The sequence below is a fragment of the Symphodus melops genome (assembly GCF_947650265.1).
Source record: "Symphodus melops genome assembly, chromosome: 1".
In the NCBI taxonomy this organism is placed as follows: domain Eukaryota; kingdom Metazoa; phylum Chordata; class Actinopteri; order Labriformes; family Labridae; genus Symphodus; species Symphodus melops.
Window position 1 is genome coordinate 9413040 of NC_136691.1, and position 23038 is coordinate 9436077.

The following is a 23038-nucleotide window of genomic DNA, read 5'->3' on the forward strand; positions in this document are numbered from 1 at the left end:
CAAGCTGCTTGATTGTTTAGCAAATCCATGATTGTTGATAGTAGACATAGAATGCAAAAAAAAAAAAGAGCCTAATAAAAATATGTGGCAAACAGATGACTGAAGTTACCTCTCCTTTTACACTTTGCAGAGAAAGCTAAGGGAGATCTCCACCAAGTACCAGCTGTTTCAGAAGCCAGCTAACTTTGAGCAGCGCATGTTGGACTGTAAGAGAGTCCTTGACGGGGCCAAGGCTGAGCTGCACATCCTGGATATCGGGGATGTGGACCCAGAAAAAATACAGCCCCACCTCAATGGCTGCATGGTGAGAGCTACGACTTTCTGAAGGTCTTGTTGTACACTAAGACAAATACTTTGTAGGTGACTGCACGCTCTGTAGGTGAGAAGATGATTTATGGACACATGAACAAAAAAACCCAAAAAACAGCTCATCTTTTAATGCAGATCAAGACGCAACCATTCCATCTCACCCCCACTTAAAGGCATATTTCCTTTTGTGTGACTTATAGAAACTATACAAGTTGCTCAGTGAAGTGAAGTTGGAGGTAGAGACGGTGATAAAAACAGGTCGACAGATTGTCCAGAAACAGCAGACAGAGAACCCCAAGGCCATGGACGAACAGCTCACTGCACTCAAACTGCTCTACAATGACCTGGGTGCTCAGGTAATTAAAAATAGTGATAGTAAAAAAAAAAAAATAAAAAAAAAAAAAACAGTCTTATTCTCCTCCTTTATACAACTTACACAGCTCATGTTGGTTAAATAGCAGCAACATGTTTCTTTTCTTTCCAGGTAACGGAGGGAAAACAGGACCTGGAAAAAGCTTTATCTCTGTCTCAAAAGTTTCAGAAGGACAGCGCCGCTCTTGAAGAGTGGCTGACAACCAACGAGGCTGAACTTCAGCAGAAGAACAGCTGCGGTGACATGCCTGCGGACATTGATGCTGAGATCGCGTGGGCTAACGTAAGTAACGCTACACGCCTTTCATCAAGTCTCGTCAGCAGGAGCAAAGACGAGCTTCTGCAACTGGTGAAACAGAGTTTAACGATAATCAAGGGGTTCGACTCTGACCTCTTCAGCGAGGCCTTCAGGGACGCTACGACATCATGGAATCAGGCTTTTCCTCAGTGGGATGAGGTGTGATGTCCTGTTGTATTGAGGTTGCCATGCGTGTGAAGGCCCTGTTGTTGAGTTTTCTTCGGTTTGGTGTAGCTAAAGACCCTACTCTTCAGAGACTGCACAGTGAATTCTTTCTTTAAAGTAAAAAAGAAGATAAAAAAAAAAAAAAACTAAATTGAAAGGTAAACGAAGCAGCGCCTCGTCTTGTGCAATTTGTGAAAAACAATGATAAGAAAAATAAGCAAGTAAAAGAGGTATAACACGCTTCTGTCAATACAGTAGATGTCCCTCTTTAGCACTATAGTCTCTCCACACAGCAAACCATCTCCCGTCCTCCCCCACCCCTCCCTTAGTGGTCCCACCGAGCGCAGTGAGAAGAGAATAAATGAAATCAAATTCTCCTAATCTGCAAATATTATCTCCAGAAAGATAAGTCAGAACGGTAATGTATTCCATCCTGAGCATTTTATTATCAGATTTGCCGGGGAGACTTTTTTCTTTTTTTGGCGGGGGGGAGCAGACAAGGTCTGTGATAGAAATGGGCAAGTTTGATAGTTATTTAAAAAAGCCATTTCAGATTCTGTCACATCTCGGAACATGTTTCCCTCCGCTCTCTTGTGGTTTTGAACCCGTTCAGACATCTTCTTCACACATGAAACTCGGCTACGGTTACAAAGTAAGAGAATCTGTAAAGGGTAAACGCATATTAACTTCTAAAGCTTCAAAGTGAAAACAGGCAAAGTTGGGAAATTGCGTCCTTTCTGTGTTTTTCGATGCATTACTTTTATCTTTGAGCTCTATGTTACCTGTCATTCATACCAATGTTTTTGGTATTTACTACAGTGTGTGTGTGTGTGTGTGTTTGTGCCAGGCCATTGTATGCTCTTTCTGATGTTCTGTACACTGCATCTTATTTATTTGTATGTGCATGTGTGTTTTGTGTTCCTCCACCACCAGGGCCTACTGAAGGAATCCGAGCGTCGTAAAGCCGACCTGTCCAGCCTGATGGAGACCAGCGCCGGCCTGCAGACTCTGGTGGAGGGCAGTGAGGCCGAGCTTGAGGACAAAGTCTGTGCTCTCAATGAAAGCTGCAGCCGCGTCCACACCTGGACCGAGGACTGGCTAAGTGCTGTGCTGGTGAGTGCAGATATTTTATAGTCAAGGCTAAATAAATAAAGAGTTGCTGTGTTGTTTATTTTATGTTCTCTGAGTCAGTCGGTTCTCCCACCTGCTTTAAGTTTTCATCATTACGCGCCTGAACACGACTTCTTTCTGCTTTTATTACTTTGTTTAAGCTGTGCCTATTGAAAATGCAATTCTGTAGGGTAATTAAAATGTATTCAATTATTTCTGCATTTATTATACTTATCAGATGTGCTGGAATAATTCAGACACACAGGTCTTTGGCTGAGGTTTAAAGAGCCTATTCCTAACATTTGAAAATAATTTAACAAGGTTATTTCTTATGTTTATAACCCTAATCAAGACACATGCACATTATGCTGTGAGTCAAGTGCAATGCTAAGCTATAACCTTTGTGTGTGTGTGTGTGTATATATATATATGTATAATTCATTCATCTCTTTGGTACACATTTTTACCATTTAAACTCGAGACTAAAGTGCGTCTTCTTGCAGCGGTCATGGAAAGGTTACAGAACAGCCTGTGGCCTCTTTCCCGCATGTCGATCCCCACTCTCTCTCCCTGATTTCCATATCTGTCCACTGCTCATCTATCTCTAATAAAGGCACAAGTACCAAAAATAAATCTTTTAAAAAAAAAAAAGAAACACTGACCCTTTCTTGTTACATGTGCTCAGAGTCACCAGAGTGAAGTGGAAATCTTTGATGAGAACTTGGCCCACATCAGCACCTGGCTGTACCAGACGCAAATCCACCTGGACGAGGCCGAGCGGCTCGGCCCAACAGAGAAAGAACAAGTGGTAAAGGTAAGAAAGGGGAGAGTCTTCAACTATAAGAGAGAAAACTGTGAAACTTACTGCCTCTTACTGCATATTAAAATGGCACGCTCTGTTTGATTTGAGATGGAGATTTTGATTTGTCATGGCTGAGTACAAGCGTACAAAAGTGTTACAGAAGTTAAGTATGGTGAATAGTAAGTAAGCCTTTTGTTGTTACCTTGAGGTGATCAGTCATTTCTTGATGTTCATGGTTAATTTGACCTGCATCCCTTCTGTCACAGCAGATTATTTTAATCCTTAGTTTTAATTGGAATTTCAAAAAAGTATGCATAATAATAAGCTACTGGGTTAGTAACTTAACATCTTCCTTCACTAAATTTACAAAAAAGGGATTGTGTGTTGTGGTAAGCCCTGAGAAAAGAGAAAAAAAAAAGCATGAAAGAAGGTGGCTAAATGATAAATGTATTTCATATTTTATCCGACAGGTAAGTTTAATTACAAACCCTTCACACCCTCTTGCAATTAAAACTGAGAGTCTACATTAAATATTATCTGGTACCTGGGCATCTGAACCTTGACAAGTACATGCTGTACCACCATGCAGTGCAGAAGAGAAGCTGATAATAAACATGAGCTGAAGGATCAATGGCTGACCAGCTGCTCTGTCTTCTGTCTGTCCTCAGCGCATGCTCGAGGAGCTGGAGGACATCGGTCTGCGTGTGGACAACGTCAAGGACCAGGCCATCATCCTGATGACCAGCAGGGGGCCCGCCTGCAGAGACGTAGTGGAGCCCAAACTGAATGAGCTCAACGGCAACTTTGACAAAGTGTCCCAACACATCAAAACTGCCCAGGTAAAATGACACAAACTCTGTGCTGCATTTATCAAGCACAATGTCTTTATATTCTTTTTTAATGAGGATCTCGAAAGGGGCTGAATCTTACTGAACAAAGAAAAACAGTTCTCATTAAAGTAAGTGTTAAATCAGTCATTCTTCCTGTTTCTTGTCTTTTTTGCTTCCAGATGATGATAAGTCTGGAGTCAGGAGGTGTTGACTTCAACCAGCAATCACCTCACCAGGTACGAGAGAGAGTTCAGACTATTAAAGCACATGTTCAAGATAAACCGAGATATTTCTCTTAAAGCAACACTGTCGTCGGCTTCAAAGATTTCGAGAGGACCACAGAGCAGACATTTGTTTTGCTTTGATTTGACCTTGGGTTTGTTTTTAATTTTTTTTGTCTGCTTTCTAAAGGTCATTCACTGGCAGGCGGTCCAAACAGAGAGTGAAAAACCGACTGGTCCCGCTGAGGCTCTGGTCCACAGTGAGGTGAAAGACCTTCAGGCAGAGCTGCAGGACATGCTAAGGGCTCTGCAGCAGCAGCAGGAACCAGGAAACATCCAGGATGATGATGAGGTACACATGGCCCCCTCTGTCCCTTTGACTTTGAGCCTTTTGTCCACTTTAATATTATTTCCTTTGCAGACTCGTGCTGCAAAGTCTTTATCAATTTGGAATGGAAAATATGCACTCATTACTTGTGTTGTTTTTGGAAAGGTCTGCATTCATTTCGGCCATTTCTGGCAATTTTAGACTATTTAAAAATACTCACAAACACATTTTATTTCCTTTGCTTGACTTTAACGAGCTTCTTTATGAAGAATAGAGTCTATTTCAGGCTGCCATGACGACCCTTGTCTTTTTACACCAGATGGACGAGGAGAAAGCCAGCGTGGAGGACCTACTGAGACGAGGAGAAGAACTGCTTCAGCAGACTTCAGACGAGGGTCATACGGAGGAGCTGAGACTTCTGCTGCTCCGGCTTCAAAGCCAATACAGGGTAAGGTGCCTCAAAGGTTACGTTTAGTCTCTCTCTAGCCTGGCTTGTATATAAGAAAGGTTGTATTTGATTTTGCATATGTTTTCCTGCTTTAGAGGTTTAGGGTGGTAGGGTACAGGCAGGTGGGAGTCTCTGTGGAGTCTTCGTCTACTCAAACAGTCACAGAGCAGACAGAAGAGTTCCAAGCCGAGGTGAGGGATTCATTCACTAAAGCATGTGTTAAGTACACAAAGATTCTAACTATGAAGTCAAAAGTGTTGATTCATCAACGTGTGTCACTGTGTTACGACCTACCCTTCTGTTTCCCCCCTGATCTGTGTGATGTAGGAGATGCCGTCACCAAAGCGTAGCAGGGCTCCTTCATTGACTCCCTCCGACTACATGTTGGACATCAACAAAGTGCTCCTCGCCATGGCCGACAACGAGCTGCTTTTGAACTCCTCCGAGCTGAGCGGGGGGCTCTACGAGGACTTTTCAAGTCAAGAGGACACGCTGAGGGTGGGTTTCTCTCAAAGTAACCCGAGTTCTAAATCAAACGCTGTTAACGCAGCAGAAATGATCTGTGATAGTGCACCTGCTTTGCTTTCTTTAAGTACCGTAAATTCCGGACTATAAGCCGCTACTTTTTTCTCACACTTCGAGCACTGCGGCTTCTACTCCGGTGCGGCTAATGCATGGATTTTTTATGGGGGACAATGAGCTTCTGCCGCAAAAACATTTGACTTCGTCACGTCGGATCTTAATATCAGTCATTTTGCGCTTCATGCACGCACCCTCATGATGGAAAACACACGGAGAAATACATATGATGCAGCTTTCAAGTTAAAGGCGATCGACCTGGCTGTCAAAGAAGCTAACAGAGCTGCTGCACGTTAAGATGACACTGACAGCGACAACAGAGACTGAGGAAGTGAGTAATGAAGTCATTCTGAGGCAGTGAATGGATGGACTTTTTCTTGTGAAATATATTACGGTCATCTTTTTCATCAGCCGTGTTACAGACACCGTCGGCTAGGCTTCGTATTGTAACAGTTCATGTTGTAAAGTCAGTAGTTGATAATGTGTTCATAATTCCGATTATGTGGAGAGTCAGTGAATGCACCAGCGAGAACGTGTTGAGTGGCTGTATGAGAGAACGCTGGGGGAGAGTATTTGCGGATGTTACCGGTAGACTACGTCTGTGTAAATAGCTCTTGTTATAGCGTGGACACCTGCGGCTTATAATCAAGTGCGGCTTATATATGTACAAATACATATATTTACTTATTTTTAGCCGGTGCGGCTTATATCCAGGTGCGCTCAATAGTACGGAATTTACGGTAGTTGTTGCAAATTTAAGAGGACAAAAGTCTAGAGAGGGGAATTTTGCTGATATTAGCTTGTTGTAGAAAACAGAAAAACTGTTCAAAGATTGAAGTGTCTAAACTTTGAAGGCTTCACGACAAGATTTAAAATGTACTACTATTTTTTAAGATATTTCTCAGTATTATAAAATAATAAAGCTCCTGTAGAGAGTCAATGCTGGTGATAAAAAGACTTAAATGAAATATGTATGACCTCCAAAAACAGACGGGAGCATCAGCGTTACGATTGATTATTTCTTCATAGTTCCTCACAAATGTTTGAAATCACAGCCCAGGGGTAAGTGATAAACTGCAGTCAGTTTTGTTTTATTTTTACAGTCTGAGATTTGCAGTGATTGATCGATTGACTTATATGAAAGCAGGATGTTCTGAAATCGATGTAGTCATTTACATTTTCTTCCATTGCAGTCAGGCAGTGTGAACTTTTCAAACCATTTCTGTTCCTCAATATTTTTTTCATTATTTATTTATTTATTTTTTTACAGAATATCAAAGAAAATTTGGAGCGTCTCGGTGAGCACGTCACAGGGATCCATGAGCGGCAGCCTGACGTTGTTCGCGGCGCTAACCCCGCAGAGGTTGCCCAGATCGGAGACACCCTCGTGCAGCTCAACTCGGAGTGGGACCGCATCAACCGCATGTACAACCACCGCAAGGGGTACGTGCAGCAACAGATCGCATCCGCAAGAAGTCGCGCTCAAATTAGAAATAACCTCTCATGCTAACGGGGCAGACAAGCAGCTACTATCAATCTAATGCAAACTGTCTGCCTGCAGTAGACAGCATGGACAGTTTAAGAGATGGAGCAGGACACACAATCAACACCAGACGCTCACACACTCACCTTGATTACTATCAAAACAACAAGGCTCAAACACTCTCATGCCTTATCACAGATCTACTCCCTCATTCACACTTATGAATGCACACACACACACACACACGCGAGGTGACCTTGACCACCATCAAAACAGTTCCTTAGGCATAAACAGTCCTCATTTGCTGAGCACACTGTCCCCAACATGCAAGAATAAATGAGTAAGCTAATTTTGTATCGTGCAAACGAATGCTGATTCAATCAGTTTCTAATCACCGTAACCCGGGGACGTCATTATGAACAAAACAAAGGAATGAAGTGCACTTTGTCGGTTTGCTTATTTCCCTGCCTCGTCTCTCTGATTTGAATCTGGTGTGCTCCCAGGGATGCTGTGTGAGGAAACAACCCTCATGTGGACCACGAGTGTGATAAAGATCAGGTTTTTTTTGGATTAGCAGTAATCAGCTTCTCCGTCTATGCTGATCGATTCATTGATGCGTTTTGAATTGTCCGGTGTTGTCGGAGGGTTCGCGATTGTTTTGACATTTATGGTGTTGCATAGAGGTCCGCAGAGCCATTTTCCTCATTACAAATGTGGAATCTCACCAAAAGGCCAGCACTTTATATATTAAGAGACGATATTTATTTAATTTTCGAAGCAACAAAAGGAGGAAAGAGACTAAACTATTACTGAGAGGCAAATACATAAACGTCTGAGCACACTTCACAATCCTTAAGAGCAGAAACGTTACCCCATTACACACTGACTGACTGGTACGCCTCCATGCGCCTCATCTACAATTTCAACACCCAGAGTGTGTGTGTGTGTGTGTGTGTGTGTGTGTGTGGGTGTGGGTGGGTGTGAAGCACCCGCTGTTTGTTTGTGTACATGCATGCCTCTTCTGCTTCTGCAATGCCATAAGGTAATGTGAAATCTCACTATGGGACACCAATGTTAATGTGTTTCAGTGAAAGTGTTGGGAAGGTAGGGAGCTTCGTTTTGGGGCTGCGATAGAATTTCAGTGATTCTAACGATGAGCACATTTGCAAGGAGCTAAAAATGCAGTTGTTCCTCCTTGTTTCAGGTTGTTTCAGCATGCTAAATAAACATCAGTGGAAGCGAATAACTGAATACATTGATACATTTTGAACTAAAAGGGAAGAGTCTCTTGTCTTTATTAATCCTGAAAGAAGCTTTCTCTTGCTGTACCAGTTCTTCTAGGTTTCATGTCCTGTTAAATTATCCTTTTTCCTGTTGTGCTGCAGGAATTTTGACCGTGCCATAGAAGAGTGGAGGCAGTTTCACTGCGACATGAACGACATGAGTCAGTGGCTGACCGATACAGAAACACTGCTGTCTGAGAGCATAGGGCCGGACGGACAGCTGGACCTGGACTCTGCACGACAACATCAGGAGGTCAGTGAAGGGCAGAGGAGCACACGGTAGTCTGAATCTATAAAAATATTCATCATTATCATTATTTTTTTAAAGACCCAAAGGACAAGAGTGGGGAACAAAAGAACACCTGAGTTAAAAAAAACCAAAAGGAAGCGGGCTGTTTATTTCTATCATCCTTTATGTAACATATACAATCATTTCTTGATATATTTCCATCCTCATGCTGAGTTTTAGAGCTTTATAATAATTCCTTTTAAATTCTTGTATACTCACTCGTTTTTGTGACACTTAAGAAAACTTGCCCCTGCTTGCATCATAATTTGAATAAATACTAATAACTATCTAACATTATCATTACCTTCCACGGCTGCTGTGGTACTGTGTTTGAAATATAAGCAGCTCGATGGTCGGAAATGTTACGCAGAGATAATTGCATTTGTTCCCCTTGAGCGAAAGAAGTGGGTGCAATAATGTCCCTTGTAAACATCCACGCCGCTTTTTCAAGTGTTCATTATGCAGAGCCAGAGAAGAGGAGTAACATGAGAAAGCGCTTCTAATTTAGCTCTGTTTAATCACCCTAGCAGCAATTTCATTCCTGTTTTGGGAATCAAATTCTCTATATCCACTTCATATGAACGCTGACAGCTTCATCAGTCTCAGCTTTCCCTCCACATGTCTGGCTCTTTTGCATGTTTTCACAGTTTCTGAGATGGGGACGAGGGATCATGTGGGAATCGAGAGATCAATTAGCTGACTCACCCTTTAGCTGCTTTTTACAAGCACTTTCCCTACTTTACAGGTCCGTGTTGGCGAGCTCGATCGCTCTTAGTGGAAGTAGAGCTTTGGCAGCTTAAAATCGTGATGGGCCAAAAATCAGGCCAGTGTGTCAATCACAGAAATGCCTGGAAGAGCGATGGACTTGAGTGGGGGATTTGGCCCTAAGTCATGCGGCTTATTCTGTTTGATTGATCCTCGATTCGACCTTTTTGTTCCCCTGTCTTTTATTCAATTGTATGTATCTCAGGAGCTGGAAGAAGGCCTTGGCAGCCACCAGCCCGTCATGGCCGCACTGACCCGCACAGGGGAGCAGATAACCAGGCAGCTGTCGTCTCCCGACGGGTCCCTACTTGAGGAGAAGCTAGACGTCCTCTGTCAGCGTTGGAGAGGTGTCAATCGCGTGGTCCTGGAGCGACAGCGCAGGTAACCTCAACTCGGAACCACGCGGCATGTCACGCGTCACATGTACTGAAAGGCTAAGAGTATGTGGTCAAATTCTTATCGTTGATGTGACTAGATTACATTTGGTTTTAGAATAAGATGTAGCAAACATCAACAATCTTATTTTTTCTTTATCAGTGTTTGCCAGGTTAACATTATCTGTGTGGTCAATCAGTCTATAACAGTAATTTAAATGTAAATTCAGGATTAGGCCTGCAACCTCTGGGAAATAGAGATCCTAATCTAGGAACATAATGAAAGTGTTTGTGTGTGTATGTGTGTGTGTGTGTGTGTGTGTGTGTGTGTGTGTGTTTTTGTGTATGTGTTTGTAGACTGGCTGGAGGGGATCCGGCCCTGTCAGAGATGAAGAGGAGACGCGAGGAGCTGGCCGTGTGGCTGCAGCAGACCGAGAACGCAGTCAGCACCTTACCTGTCACCGCCACTGATGAAAACCTCCGAGAGCTGAAGGTACGGCAGGACTCAAACACGCTCGATTTATTGCGAGCCCTGCGAGCTTTGATCCAGAGGCTGGTGGAGTCAGCCGTTTTCTTGGTCAGCTCCAGAAAGTCCAGGATTCTGTGAGATTCTTTTTTTCTCCCGCGTGCTTCACTCCACTGACAAGTAGCTCCCTGCTGTCAATCACAAGCAGAAACTGAACAACTTTGAACAAGGCATTGCTGAACAAGGAAATACAATGCCTCGATGTTTTCAGTCTGCACTCTTTCCTGACAACACACCTCAGCCAGACTCCTCCCCTGGGTAGAAGAAAGCACAATAAATCCTATCATCTGGTTATATGGAGAAACTCTCTGCTGTGCTGCGACCTTCACAATATACCTCCATTGATTTCATTTTTACTTATTGTGCCCTTCTTTGTCAATACATCACCAAATCAATCCATCTTTGTGCCATTAAAGGTCAGGGCCTTTTTTCTCCCCCGTCTTTTGCAGGCCCTCGCAGAGGAAATGGACGCAAACAATGAACGCCTCGGATGGCTAAACAAACACGCCCCTCAGATCCTGGCCAGCCCCAGTGTGAGCCCTCAGAGCCGAGAGCAGCATGTGGGCAAACTAAGAGTCATCAACCTGAACTGGAGCAAGGTGAGAGTTTTACCAACTGCATCCAAGCCGTGTCTTCAGTTTTATTGTTGTTATTTTTGTTGGTGCGGAAAAAACTGAATAATTTGATATGAAACATAACAGCTTAAAACGCAACACTTTTTGTTAACAAAAAAAAAAAGTAAATCAAATACGGTAATAAAAACAAGATTATGAAGAAACATGTACTACAGCTTCTTACTGTATGTAGCTTTTTTATTGTGCCGCTTACGACAAAGTTTTGGCTCGCTAAATGGTAAAATTAACTTTTTAAGTATTAAGTGCTTTAATAGATAGGAGAGCTTAGGAGAGGCCGGACATTTGTGGATCGAAAGTGGAGGTGACTAAAATAGCATCAGAACGAGGAGTCCAACCTGCAACCAGTGCAAACGAGGAACCAGTCCCCCGAAACCAGCTTTTTGTTAATAATATTTAAGTTCTGTCGTATTTCTCATGTTTTACACCAGCATGCAGGCCACATCATCTCCTTTCCTTCCTTTTTTTTTTGTCCCTATTCGTGTGCATCCTTTTTTCACTCACTTGTACACGCACATCTTTTTCCTCTGCAGGTGACCCATGAGCTGATGGACAAAGTGGGAGAGGTGGAGGCCAACCTGCAGAGTCACGCCCAGTTCCAGGACCGGATGAACAGACTCACCGACTGGGTCGTCGTCACACACCAGACAATCTTGACCCGAGGACTGAACCCAAGCCAGGCACTGGTACATATGTCACAAAACAAAACAACAACACACATGACCTCACTGAGTATCCACTCATCTCAGACACAAATATCGCACCTAAACTGATCACGCCTGTTTTAGGCTCTGGAGGCCTCCATGAAGGACAGGAAGAGAGACCTGGAGGATCTGTTGGCTCATTCTATAGATCTACAGAGACGACAGCAGCTGATGCCTCAGGAAAAGGTCTCAGCCTCAGCATTACCTCTAATTAGCAAATTTGATTTTCTGTCTATTGAAGCTGTTTAATAAAATTATAATATACTGTTTCTTTGGCCTTTTAATTGATCATTTGTATTTTCTTGTGGGTACATTCACCTGTACAGAGTGAGGTGGAGCAGCTGGCGGCTGATTGGAAAGCTCTGGATGTTCGACTAAGGGATTCTCTCCAGCCACCCGTCTCCCCGTGGATGCAGCACCAGCAGGTCGTCCAGCACCAGCAGCTGGGTAAAGATTTCAAGGAATGCACTTGTTTAAACTTGTGATTTCGCTCCTTTCTGCTTCAAATAGCGGATGGATAAAGTCTTGCGAACGCGATCCTAATGAAGTTTTAAGCCCCTTTAAAGAGACACAGAAAATTAGAACATTAACAGGTAATATGAACATGCACGAGTACCAGAGCTAAAATGTGCTTGTTTCTGAATGTCTCAGTGAAATGTAGATGATGAAACAACAAATAAGAGGTGAGCAACAAAGTCCTGGTTGTGCAATACTTAAAAAACAATCCCCAGTTCCTCATTCGTCATGATTTAGTGTGAGTTTAGTGCCACTTTCCTCAGAGAGCTTTTTGACAGCACCTCCTCTCTCACTCCCAACATCTTTAACGCTCATTGCATCATTTCCTTTTAATGAACTCTCAATATGTCAACACTGCTTCCCCTGAGTTCCCATGCTCTTTTTTTTTTTTTTTTTTCCACCACCACTTCTCCAGTTTCTGCGGTCCCCTCAGCTGTGCAGATGGCCAGCCTGGTGAGCGAGGAGCCCCACTACCAAACCCCGCACATGCCGGACACCGTGGCACCCACTGACCTCAACCAGACGGCCACCGAGCTGGCAGACTGGCTCCTGCTCATCACGCAGATGCTGAAGTCTAATATTGTCACAGTGGGGGACACGGATGAGATCAGGACCACAATAGGACGGCTTCAGGTAAGCAATAGTGTGTAGTGTTTTGACAGTCGGCAGCTTCTATTGTGTGAAATAAAATCTCTGAGCAACACTAGTATGTCTGACTCTGTGTGTGTGTGTGTATCTTATTCTTACAGGTGACAAAAAGTGACCTGGAGCAGCGTCACCCTCAGTTAGAAGACATTTTCACTTTGGCACAGAACATCAAAAACAAAACCTCCAACCTGGATGTGCGCACATCTATTACAGAAAAACGTACGTATTAAGCAAGATGATCCCATCTTAATAATCAGTCTGCTTATTTTTATATATATTTCTAACTATTCTGTAAATGTTTTCTATGTGTGTGTTCCTTAGATAGTGCTTTCGGCTGCATGTTTGTATAGAAAGAGCTAAACAGATAAAGTAGAGTTTGATCAACAGACAGGTTATTTACTTTTTGTGCCTTTTTAAAGCATGTTGTACACTCATCTCTTCAAAAAAAATCGTGTTTTGAAGGTTCTCTCAATACTTTTGGTTTTTAAGTGACCTTTTCTCATATACTCATTTGTCTGTGTCACCAGTTGAGAGGGTACGCAGCCAGTGGGACAGCACTCAGCATGGCGTTGAGGCAAGGCTCCAGCAGCTGGACAACATGATTGGCCACAGCAACCAGTGGGAGGAGCAGAGGAAGGAGGTGATGGCTGTGATTGGGCACAACGAAGGACGATTTCACAACCTTCTTCAGCAGTCCAGAGATCCCCTGACTAAACAGCTTGCTGACAACAAGGTTAGGGGGGAAAGTGTCCTCTCCATGTCCTTTGTGTGTCTCACGCCCGTCCTTCTTTATCCTTGTCATTTAAGTGAACTCGTCATGTGCTCATGGGAGTTTGTCTGCTCATTCTCCTGATAGTAAGACCTTTCTTTAAACCAAACCAAACAAAGTATTACAGCTCCTTTTGTACAGCTGTATAGGTGTATAAAAGCTGGAGATGAATAACTCACCTTTCTGTAGCCTCACTTTGAACCTTAATAACATCCATCCGCCCACATCATCCATCATTTTAATTAGAAATGATGACTCCAGGAGAGTTTCTGGAAAATAACTACGCCACATGATTGTGTGTGACTCATTACAATAGTCAAACACTAGAGGGCAACTGAGTTTAACAGAATCCAGCATGTCAGATACAGGTCTGCTCCTGCTTTGTGTGGTCTTGTAATGATGAGTAATTGACCACTAAATATCGTGTTGTGTACCTGTTTTGTGAGAAAAGCAGGAGACTTGGGGTCAGATTTGGACACATTTTTTCAAGCTTTGATGTAAAATGGTATTCTGGCCTCATGAATAACAGTCGAGTCTTGTATAAACTTTTTAATTAAATAGAGGTTAAAATACCAATGTCAAATGGCTTAGTGGTACAAAAATACTTTGTGTTTTCAGTGCCTGAAGTTTAATTTCAAAGCTTAGTGTAGATAGTGGGTCATTAATATTCTTGAAGAGCAATTTATCTAACTCAGGCAGATACCAGCACACAATAAAAGGAGAAAAACCCTGCATGCAAATAAATAACCAAGGCCCCTAAAAGTGCTGTGAGCAGTGCCCTTCACGGTGACACCAACAGACTGAGTCACATCTGTCACATTCTCAGTGTCACCATGATCCTTATGCCACCGTGTTGATCGTTTCATAGGCGTTCCTCCAAGACCTGGGCCGAGGCCAGGCTGCAGTCGGGGCGTTCAACGAGCTGTCCAATCATCTTCTACAGGAGTATTCGACTGACGACACCCGCAGGATCAAAGAGGTCGCAGACGCACACAACGCTGCATGGAACATCATCAACAACAGGTGATCATTCACTCACCTGTGAACCTGTGACTCTGGTTTAATCGTGTTGCATGATGGGCTGATACTGCCGTCTCTACCTTCTCAAGGCTGTGTCGAAATCTTAGTTCTGATTGGGGGGGCTAATGTTTTCAAGCTGACCATATTAATAGTTTTGAAATCAATACACTTATTTGAGTGTTTTTTTTTTATGCATAGTCTTATATTTGAAACATCTTCATTGATCCATAGGGCGAGTGATCGTCACGCCCAGCTGGACAGTGACCTGAAGGGCCTGCAGATGTCCCTCAGGGAGCTTGAGTCCTTCCTCAAATGGCTCCAGGAGGCAGAGACGACCGTCAACGTTCTGGCCGATGCCTCCCAGAGGGAAGACACGTCGCAGGACTCCGCCCACGCCAAGGAGCTGAGGCTACAACTGGAGGTAGGGCTCAAAACAGACAGTGTGTGTTTGCAATCTATTCACAGGTGCTAGGCTATTATCTCAGTGTCATCCTTCATTAACGCATCCTTCACCAGTCAAAAAGAGGCAGCCGCATGCGTGTGCGTATCCATGTATAAGCTGCTTGTTTAAGGTGTGTGAGGGAGGGGGCGCACAGAGAGCAGGTGAGTGCTTATATGCATCAAGCGCGGCTCATTGATCCTCTTGTGCTGTGCTGCTTAGGAATTCTGTGCGTGTGTGTTTGCACTCACTAGCTTGTCATTTACCCAGACTTCTTTGCAGGGACCTGTTGAAACACATCATGGAATATTTTAATACTAAAACCTCTTCACCAAAACCTTTTCGAAAGCTAAAAACAGGCAATCATCTTCATTGTTGACGTCCTCTGTCGGCCTTGGCCTCTCAGATTCTTCACTGAAGGGCTCTCATTCATGAAAACTCCTTTTTTTTTTTTTTTTTTTTCTTCACAGATGATCAATGATTTCACACGAGTGTTTGTATCTCTGTCCTTGTCCCTGAGAAAACGCTGCATTGTCATATCTCTCCCAGAATCGAAAGGCCACCATCCAATAATAAAAAAGTGTCCTTCCATTCTTTTGAATACGACAGTGCTCCTACTACCGTTTGTGATTTTATACAGGCCATGGTCAGAGGGAAAAATGAAACGCACAGTCACAACACGAGTGCAAACGAAGATTTTTGAGAATTGATTTCCTTGTTTCAGATGTGACGTAAAGAGACTTTGAAGCTCGTTGTTGATACCGGACTGGATTTAGTTTTGTTCTGTTAGAATTCAGTAGCTTGAAAGAAACGGGTATTACTTGATAATCTTCCTGGTATTGTAATATTTTGTTTGTCGTGTGAAACATATTCCGTCATTATGAGCGTCATTTTCAAAACGTTTCTCAGGGTCATGTAAAAGGTCAAGTGTGGTCAGTGAGGTAAAAACAAAAAAAATTTGATTGATTTAAGTTACAGTTTAAAGATAACATCTGGAGCCGCATCATGTCTCTGCATCTTTCCAAACTGGACTGACCACTGCCTAAGTTTTCACCTTTTTTTTTTTTTTCTTTTTCTTCTCAGTCCACAGTAAAGACTGTGATGGATTTCACTCAGGCCTCGAGAGTGAGATAATGAAACGCACTGTGTGTGATGACACAGAAAGCTGTCTCCCAAACTCTTATTATTAACTCACAATGACTGTGCTGCCACTTTTCAGAGTCGAGTTACTTTAATCACAAATTTGGCCACAGGCCGTTGTCACCCTGACTGCTGTTTTCATATTAAGATTCTCCAGTAGTGGTTGAGTGGAGGGGCACAGTGAAGAAAACAAATGGAGCATGTTTGGGGAATTTTCCTGAAAATGTAGAAGCTGATTATAGACGAAATCAAAACATGTTTTGCTGTATTGGTGTAAGTCTTGCTACAGCCATGAGGTGATGTACAAACCGTTGCGTAAAAGAAAGCAATCAAAGAAACGTCTGAGTGAAATATCTTCGCACCAAACTTCCTGTAGATCCAAAATTCTGTTGTATTGATTGTTTTGTGTGTGTATGTGTGTGTGTGTTAAAAAACACACACACACATAAAACAGCCACTCAACCGCAGAGCTTTTGAAGGTTGATTTCTGACTTTTGAAGAGAGCGAAGCGAGCAGACCTTTCTTGATAATCATTTTGAACTTCTCCATGACTCTTTTTCTTTTTATTGCTTTAGACCGTGGAAGGTTTGATGCTGCTGGTACTCATAGAAACATTTGACTCGGTTTACGGTACTTTCATACTTAATTCATGATCTTTTAATCCCAGATACAGCTCAGCAATTTGATATAAATACATCAAAGCATGATGTGCTAATATTGTATTTACTTATGTTATATAATAGTGTTTTTTCTGGGGGAGGGGGGGGGGGATTTAAACAAATTCAGTGTAAATGCCTTCTTGCAGAGGAGCAGCTGTGCTCATTAGGGTTTGTAGGTGTGCAATAGTTCATTAAAATCAAACACATTGAAGGGGTGATTAACTTGTTTTGAATAGCGGCGCATAAGCAATCTTCTCGTAGCGTTTAATTAGAGAAGCTGGCTGTAACGACCGCTTGTATGTGGTACATGGAATATGTACTGTGTGTGTTTGTCACGTGACACAATAGATATGCAGACAAATTGAATAAATGAATCAAGTATCATGGAGTCATGGAGTCATGACAGACACGCATTGTTCAACCTCTTACAGTGCATACCTGGTCGTGACAGTGCCGTTCAGACTGAGCTGGAAACACACTCTTGCTTTGTAATTTCCTGTGAAGCGGAGTCGATGCTGTGTGGAATGAGTGAAACGGAGGCTGTAGCCAGTTAAACCCTGTCTAAACAGAGCCCTTCAATAAGCTCATCATGATCCCCTTTCCACTGTGTGTACATGAGCCTGTAGGTAAATGACAGTTACTCTCGCTGTGTGTGCACGGTAATCTGCATGTCGGTTTAAAGGAATGCGTTTGTTTGTTTGTTCATCCTCCCTGATTTGGAGTCTCCCTTTATCTGTAAAAAGAGGTAACGCAGTAAGAGCAAACGCTGAAAACTGAAGAGCTACAACAAGTATCCTATGTGTATATGTGCCAGCGTGTGCTTATTTTAAATGTATGACTCATATTTACTGTCGATGTGAGGCGTGCTGTTTCGAGCAGATACAGAGGTTTTCATCCTCTCTTCAAATGAATGCCTCTTGTCTTGCGGTTGGGAGAAAGAAAGAGTATTTTTCAGCAGCACTTCAAATAAAAGTCAACAGAGAGAGTCAGAGGCAACATGAATAGGCTGAAAATAACCACCTGTGTGTAACGCGGTGTGGTCAGAAGCTCTGTAGGAGCTGAGCGAGTGCTTTATGATAATCCCATCGTCTGATTTTACACGACTGACTTTTTATTCTTAACTTCTCCTTCCTGCATCTCTTGAAGACGGCTTAACTCAATTATCAGTAAACTAATTGTGAACATCATTGTTGTTACATCAACATTTCAGTGTCATATCCCGAATTCCCCCAAATGTATTTGAAACCAAAGTTGTCACTCTGTCATTTTTGGTTTTAATATGGCATGTAAAACATGCTCATAAGGATTTTAAAGAGGCTGCTTTACAGATCTGTGTTGTTGTTTTTGGCGACACCTATGGCAGTAAGTGGTTATTGCATGTGTCATTTTATTTTATTTTTTACATTTCCCATAGTAACGGTTTCCTTACTTTGCTTGCAGTCTGGATTTCTTCAGGGTTCATGCACTTCATCACTATTGTGTAACCTATGAGCTTGAATTTCCCTTGGGATCAATAAAGTATCTATCTATCTGACCTTATTCTGCGAATGTTTGTGACTTTACACAGATTTATTAGGCTCAATGTAATTTCAGCATTACATTGTGTGGACATAATTTTGTGTGGATATTTTTTTTTAAATAAATTCCACCTCTTACGTTGTCATGGCTTATGATTTTGACTTTGATATTTATTTTTGATCCAATGGCTGATCTGTTAATTTAACCCCTGATTGTTTTTCATCCAAGCCATGGAAGTGTTCTGACTGCCAGTTAATTAAAATGGCAAGTCAGAAAATGAATGGCATGTTACCTCCAGGGACTCTCGTCTTGAAATAAATCCTTTCTTTTTATAACTGTATTGTGTGTGTTCATCTCATTAGTGCTCCTAGCTCTCCTTCAGTCTCCCTCGATCACAGTTACTCTCCTGCTCTGTATCGCTGCCTCTCTCTCTCTCTCTCTCTCTCTCTCTCTCTCTCTCTCTCTCTCCTCTCTCTCTCTCTCTCTCTCTCTCTCTCTCTCTCTCTCTCTCTCTCTCTCTCTCTCTCTCTCTCTCTCTCTCTCTCTCTCCCCCTCATTGATCTGTTTGTTGCCTCGCGTAATGTCATTCTCCCCTCACGGTGGAGGCAGTGTTTGTCGTCTCTTACACCGCTGCTTCTGATCTCCCTCTGTCCTTCTTCTCCTCTCCTGCTTTCTCTCTGTCTCTCCTACTCTCTCTCTCTCTCTCTCTCTCTGTCTCTCTCTGTCTCTCTCCGGATCACCGGCAGTAAAAAGTGAGCCGTTTTACAACCGGCTTCTCTTCTTCCCTTCTCATCCAGTGCAACTCGTGCCTTCCTCTCTGCTTCTCTCCCTTTTTTTCTTTTTTTTTTTGTATGTGTCATTTTCCTTTTCCTCTTCTCCATCATTTCCTTTTTCTCTTGGTCCATCTCCTCTGACTCTGCAGGGTGCCGTCACAAGTGTTTGGTGTGATTCTCTTCTTCTTCTTCTTCTGCGGTTGGGTTGCGCGTGTGAATGTCCGCGTGGAGGAGAAAGTGAGTGTCTCGTCTTGTCCTGCTCGCCTGCAACATTGTCTGCGTGTTTGTGCGTGTGCATGCTGAGAGATCGAGTGTTAGTAAAGAGAGAGAGAGAGAGAGAGAGGGGGAGAGAGAGAGAGAGAGAGAGAACTGAGTACTTTCTGTATGTTGCGTGTGTGTGTGTATGTGACAAAACATGGGGTCTTGCTGAGCTGAGTACTCTGCCGAGCGTGCGCGAGTGAGTGTAGTTTCTCTCTCTCTCTCTCTCTCTCACTCTCTCTGTGCATGTGTGTGTGTGTGCTCATCACGTCAGCTTGGCTGGGGTCTGGACGGCAGGCTAGGGGAGAGAGAGGGAGAGGGAGAACAATATGAGCGTGGTAGGGCAGTGCTAGCATGCGGACCAGGAGCAGGCTGCTGCAGACTTGTAGCAGTCTTAAGATGATGGCCATGGTCCGGACCTCCCTCCAGAAAGTGGTGGTCTTCTTACACAGGCTCCAGAGGATGGCCATCTCCTCGCCTCGCTACCAGAAACTCTGCAAGGTACGTGGTCACCTGAAGAGTGAGAGAGCTGGCTGCTGGACTGAGTTTCAGTTTTTGATTATTATTTTTTTCCTCCGTTCTCCTGATGGACATCTGATTTTAAGTTCTACTTATGTAGGATTTGGGGTTTTTTTACTTTTCTGTATGCATGTGTCGGAGTCTGCTTTATGCTCATGAAAGGATTTTGTGTTTGTGATTAGGCAGATGACATCAAAGTTTTTGCTTCTGAGTGGATTATTATTTATTTTTTTCAGTCAAACTGTCAGTCTTTAGTTGAGTAAGTAACCAGGATTCACCTCATCTGTTTTTTTCCCCTTGTTTGCTTTTTATCCAATACTCGTGATCATTTTCAAGACCTTATGTTTGAGGTGATGTCGTTTGTAGAGAATGAGTGACCTCCACAGTTTGACATTTTAAATATAAACCAGCCTGACTTCTTGACTTCTTCACACTCTTTTCGACATCTTTGTCTCCAGAACAAGTCACGATGTGTTGCGTGTGCGTGCTTTATGTTTTTCGTCTGCGGATCGAACCTTTTTTTGAAGGGAGTTTGGGCTTTGTCATGAAGCAGGAACTAGTGAAGTGGAGAAGATGATGCTTTGTGTTGTTTTTTGAGTGAGTAATAAAAGTGTTTTGGGGGTTTATGTTTGCTCGAGGCTTCCTGACAGAATTGAAGGGGATACAGGGGGTGAAACTTTCCTGTGAAAAGGTTGTTTTGAAATCGCAGACGCCTCAACTGCAAGACAAACTCGTCTCAAAATGGATAACCTGTCGTCAGATTTGATTTTTTAATTATTAAAAACCCTGTGTGAATGATGAACTGCTGACTTTCGGTGGAGCAGTTAAGTTGTGCCACTCCTGATCACTACTGTCCATCTTGTGTCGCACAGCATTGACCCGTTGTCAGTGAGAGGGCAGAGGGAACCAGCTGTGTAGATCTGACAGTGAGAGACTAATGCTCTGACTGCTCGCCAGCATCAATCATGCCTTGACAAACATGTGGCAGTTGGACTTAATCCACTCTTAATCCATAAACCCTTCTTTCCTAAGTGCTTGGCTCTTACTCAATCGCATGTGTTTGGTCCCTTTTCATTCTTTTCTGCCTTTAGTCTTTGCCAATGTGTGCTCATGTGCGTGGGTGTTTTTTATTATTTTATTTTATAGGATTTGCCTGCCTGACTTTGTTTAAAAAAAAAGAAAAAAAGTAGAACCTGAAGTGGAAAGGACTAGAGAGAGTGAGGCTTAATGAAAAAGGAAGTGTACTGTTTAAGGGAGCGATAAACACAGCATTAGTCATTCATCATTTTCCCGCCCTTTCTCGGTTATTTATCTATCAAGAGCTGCGCTTCTTCTTTTGCTTGTGTAACCATCGAATGAGTGAATCAGATCCTTTCTCCCGTCCGGCATTGGTATCTTCAAAATAAACTCTTTGCTCTTTCTTTACCTCGTATACTTTGAACACTGGAGTTGAAACACTCGTGGTATTTGTTAAGCCATCCTCAGTAGCCTTACTTCCTTCATACCTGACCGGACGGATGCATCACTCACACCACACTCGATTACCCTCCCCTGGCTCGCATCGGTCATTCCGGGTTCGTTTGGCCTTCCCCTCGGGGGCATCAGTAATGCCGGGCTTGTCCTGCCTCCCCGGGGTGCGTTTGCTTGCTGCCAGACTGTAACAGTGACTTCTCCATGATGGATTTGCTCGGGGCACAACCTCTGGGGTCCAGCCATTCTCTCTGCTTCAGGACAGTACATGTCCTGAAGCAGCCTCAGCCAAAAGCTTTTTTTTTTTTTTTTTGTCTGATTCAGGATAATAAGCACTAAAATAATCTAGTTCCCCTTCTTAAGCAGATTTATATCGATTAATACGAAATCTAACCGCTGTAATCACTCTGATAGAGGGACATAACTTTAAATGTAATATTCATCGTTTTCCCGGGGAACACACTGTACATCCTGTACTTGAAAGAAAAAAAATCAATAATATTAAACCAACTCAACTTCCTTTTCATCATCAGGCTCTGCAACATGAAGGCTTAATGTAAGATTACAGACAGGCTGTATTTTACCCCTGACAGTCCAGTTAAGCTGCAAATGAGTCGACAAAAAGTAGGCCCGAAACATATTGACCTTCATCCTATTACGTCTCGTCACTGGCAGGACAGCAATGAATGATGGGAAGTTTGTAAAACCTACTGAGTCATCGCCCTTCCGATGGCGGTTTTCTATGAATCGTGCTTCGTGTGGTGTGCATGTTAGCTTTTTAATGGCACTCATTACGTTGATATATACTACTGAGCTTTGCAGTGTTAGGAAGCGGAGACCATTTAACTTCAACACTTTACACAACTGCGTCTCTTATTTGGTGGGTAAATTGTTTTCTTCCCCCGCTTTCCCTGTTTAGTAGCAATAATGTTTGATGAAGCTGTAGGCTATTAGGATACGTTTAAACATCCACACAGTGTCCCCTTAAGGCTTTGTTTATGTGTTCCGTCCTGCTATGTGTTCATCCAAGACGAAAAAGTAGCTCTTACCCCCGTATAAGTTGTTGTCTAAATGCGCTGAAATGTAAATGTGACGCGTCATGAATCGTTAAAACGTCCTGATCAACTCTTTTCCACTTCCTCTCTCCTCGTGCACCTTCCACCTTAGTCTTCCTCTTTGCTTGTATATTTGTGACACGAGGAGTTTACTCTGTGTGTGTGTGTGTGTGTGTGTGTGTGTGTGTGTGTGTGTGTGTGTGTGTGTGTGTGTGTGTGTGTGTGTGTGTGTGTGTGTGTGTGTGTGTGTGTGTGTGTGTGTGTGTGTGTGTGTGTGTGTGTGTGTGTGTGTGTGTGTGTGTGTGTGTGTGTGTGTGTGTGTGTGTGTGTAATCAGGACTTGAGCATTGGCTGAAGGGCCTACCTCTCTCCTGAGGAGTGTCCTCCTACTCTCATTACTGAGCCATTGGCTCCTGCTATGTGTTCTCAGTGTGTGTGTGTGTGTGCGCGCACATGTGTAGCTAGAATCTACTTTAGAAACCGCCCTGAAGCTCTTAACAGTGTGGAGTCATGCCTCGTCTTCCCTGTTGTTTGTCTGGCAAATGCCGTAGCGTCCATGCACCTTTGCTGGAGGCTCACTTCTGTCCCAGGACAGGTGACTCAGTCGTGGGCACCGAGCCCAGCTATCTGACCTCCCCGTCCTTGAGCTCCACTAGGGTCCTCTGGGTTATTAGCACATGTTAGCATTAGCATTAAGAGCCTCAGGTGCAGGCAGACCCCCTATCTGCAAACTGGCT

At 43.2% G+C, this 23038-nt stretch overlaps 1 protein-coding gene across 9 annotated transcripts in view; it reads left to right on the top strand.

Annotated features, from left to right (window-relative positions):
• Positions 1–23038, top strand: part of utrn (utrophin) — a gene marked incomplete at its 3' end in the record, with an annotated part of 174280 nt that overhangs the window by 46925 nt on the left and 104317 nt on the right. For 8 of the 9 annotated variants that reach the window (XM_079360723.1, XM_079360725.1, XM_079360724.1 and 5 more), the window contains 24 exons: positions 131–304; positions 510–665; positions 794–964; positions 2078–2257; positions 2940–3068; positions 3725–3895; positions 4066–4122; positions 4298–4459; positions 4755–4883; positions 4979–5074; positions 5211–5381; positions 6733–6905; positions 8331–8481; positions 9488–9663; positions 10014–10149; positions 10632–10781; positions 11348–11500; positions 11603–11704; positions 11845–11965; positions 12450–12667; positions 12784–12901; positions 13210–13415; positions 14320–14474; positions 14703–14892. In XM_079360723.1, the coding sequence (XP_079216849.1) occupies positions 131–304; positions 510–665; positions 794–964; positions 2078–2257; positions 2940–3068; positions 3725–3895; positions 4066–4122; positions 4298–4459; positions 4755–4883; positions 4979–5074; positions 5211–5381; positions 6733–6905; positions 8331–8481; positions 9488–9663; positions 10014–10149; positions 10632–10781; positions 11348–11500; positions 11603–11704; positions 11845–11965; positions 12450–12667; positions 12784–12901; positions 13210–13415; positions 14320–14474; positions 14703–14892 (3645 nt within the window). Of the gene's footprint in view, positions 1–130; positions 305–509; positions 666–793; positions 965–2077; positions 2258–2939; positions 3069–3724; positions 3896–4065; positions 4123–4297; positions 4460–4754; positions 4884–4978; positions 5075–5210; positions 5382–6732; positions 6906–8330; positions 8482–9487; positions 9664–10013; positions 10150–10631; positions 10782–11347; positions 11501–11602; positions 11705–11844; positions 11966–12449; positions 12668–12783; positions 12902–13209; positions 13416–14319; positions 14475–14702; positions 14893–19639; positions 19760–23038 lie in introns of all 9 variants that reach the window. The other variant, XM_079360729.1, reaches the window with a different exon arrangement.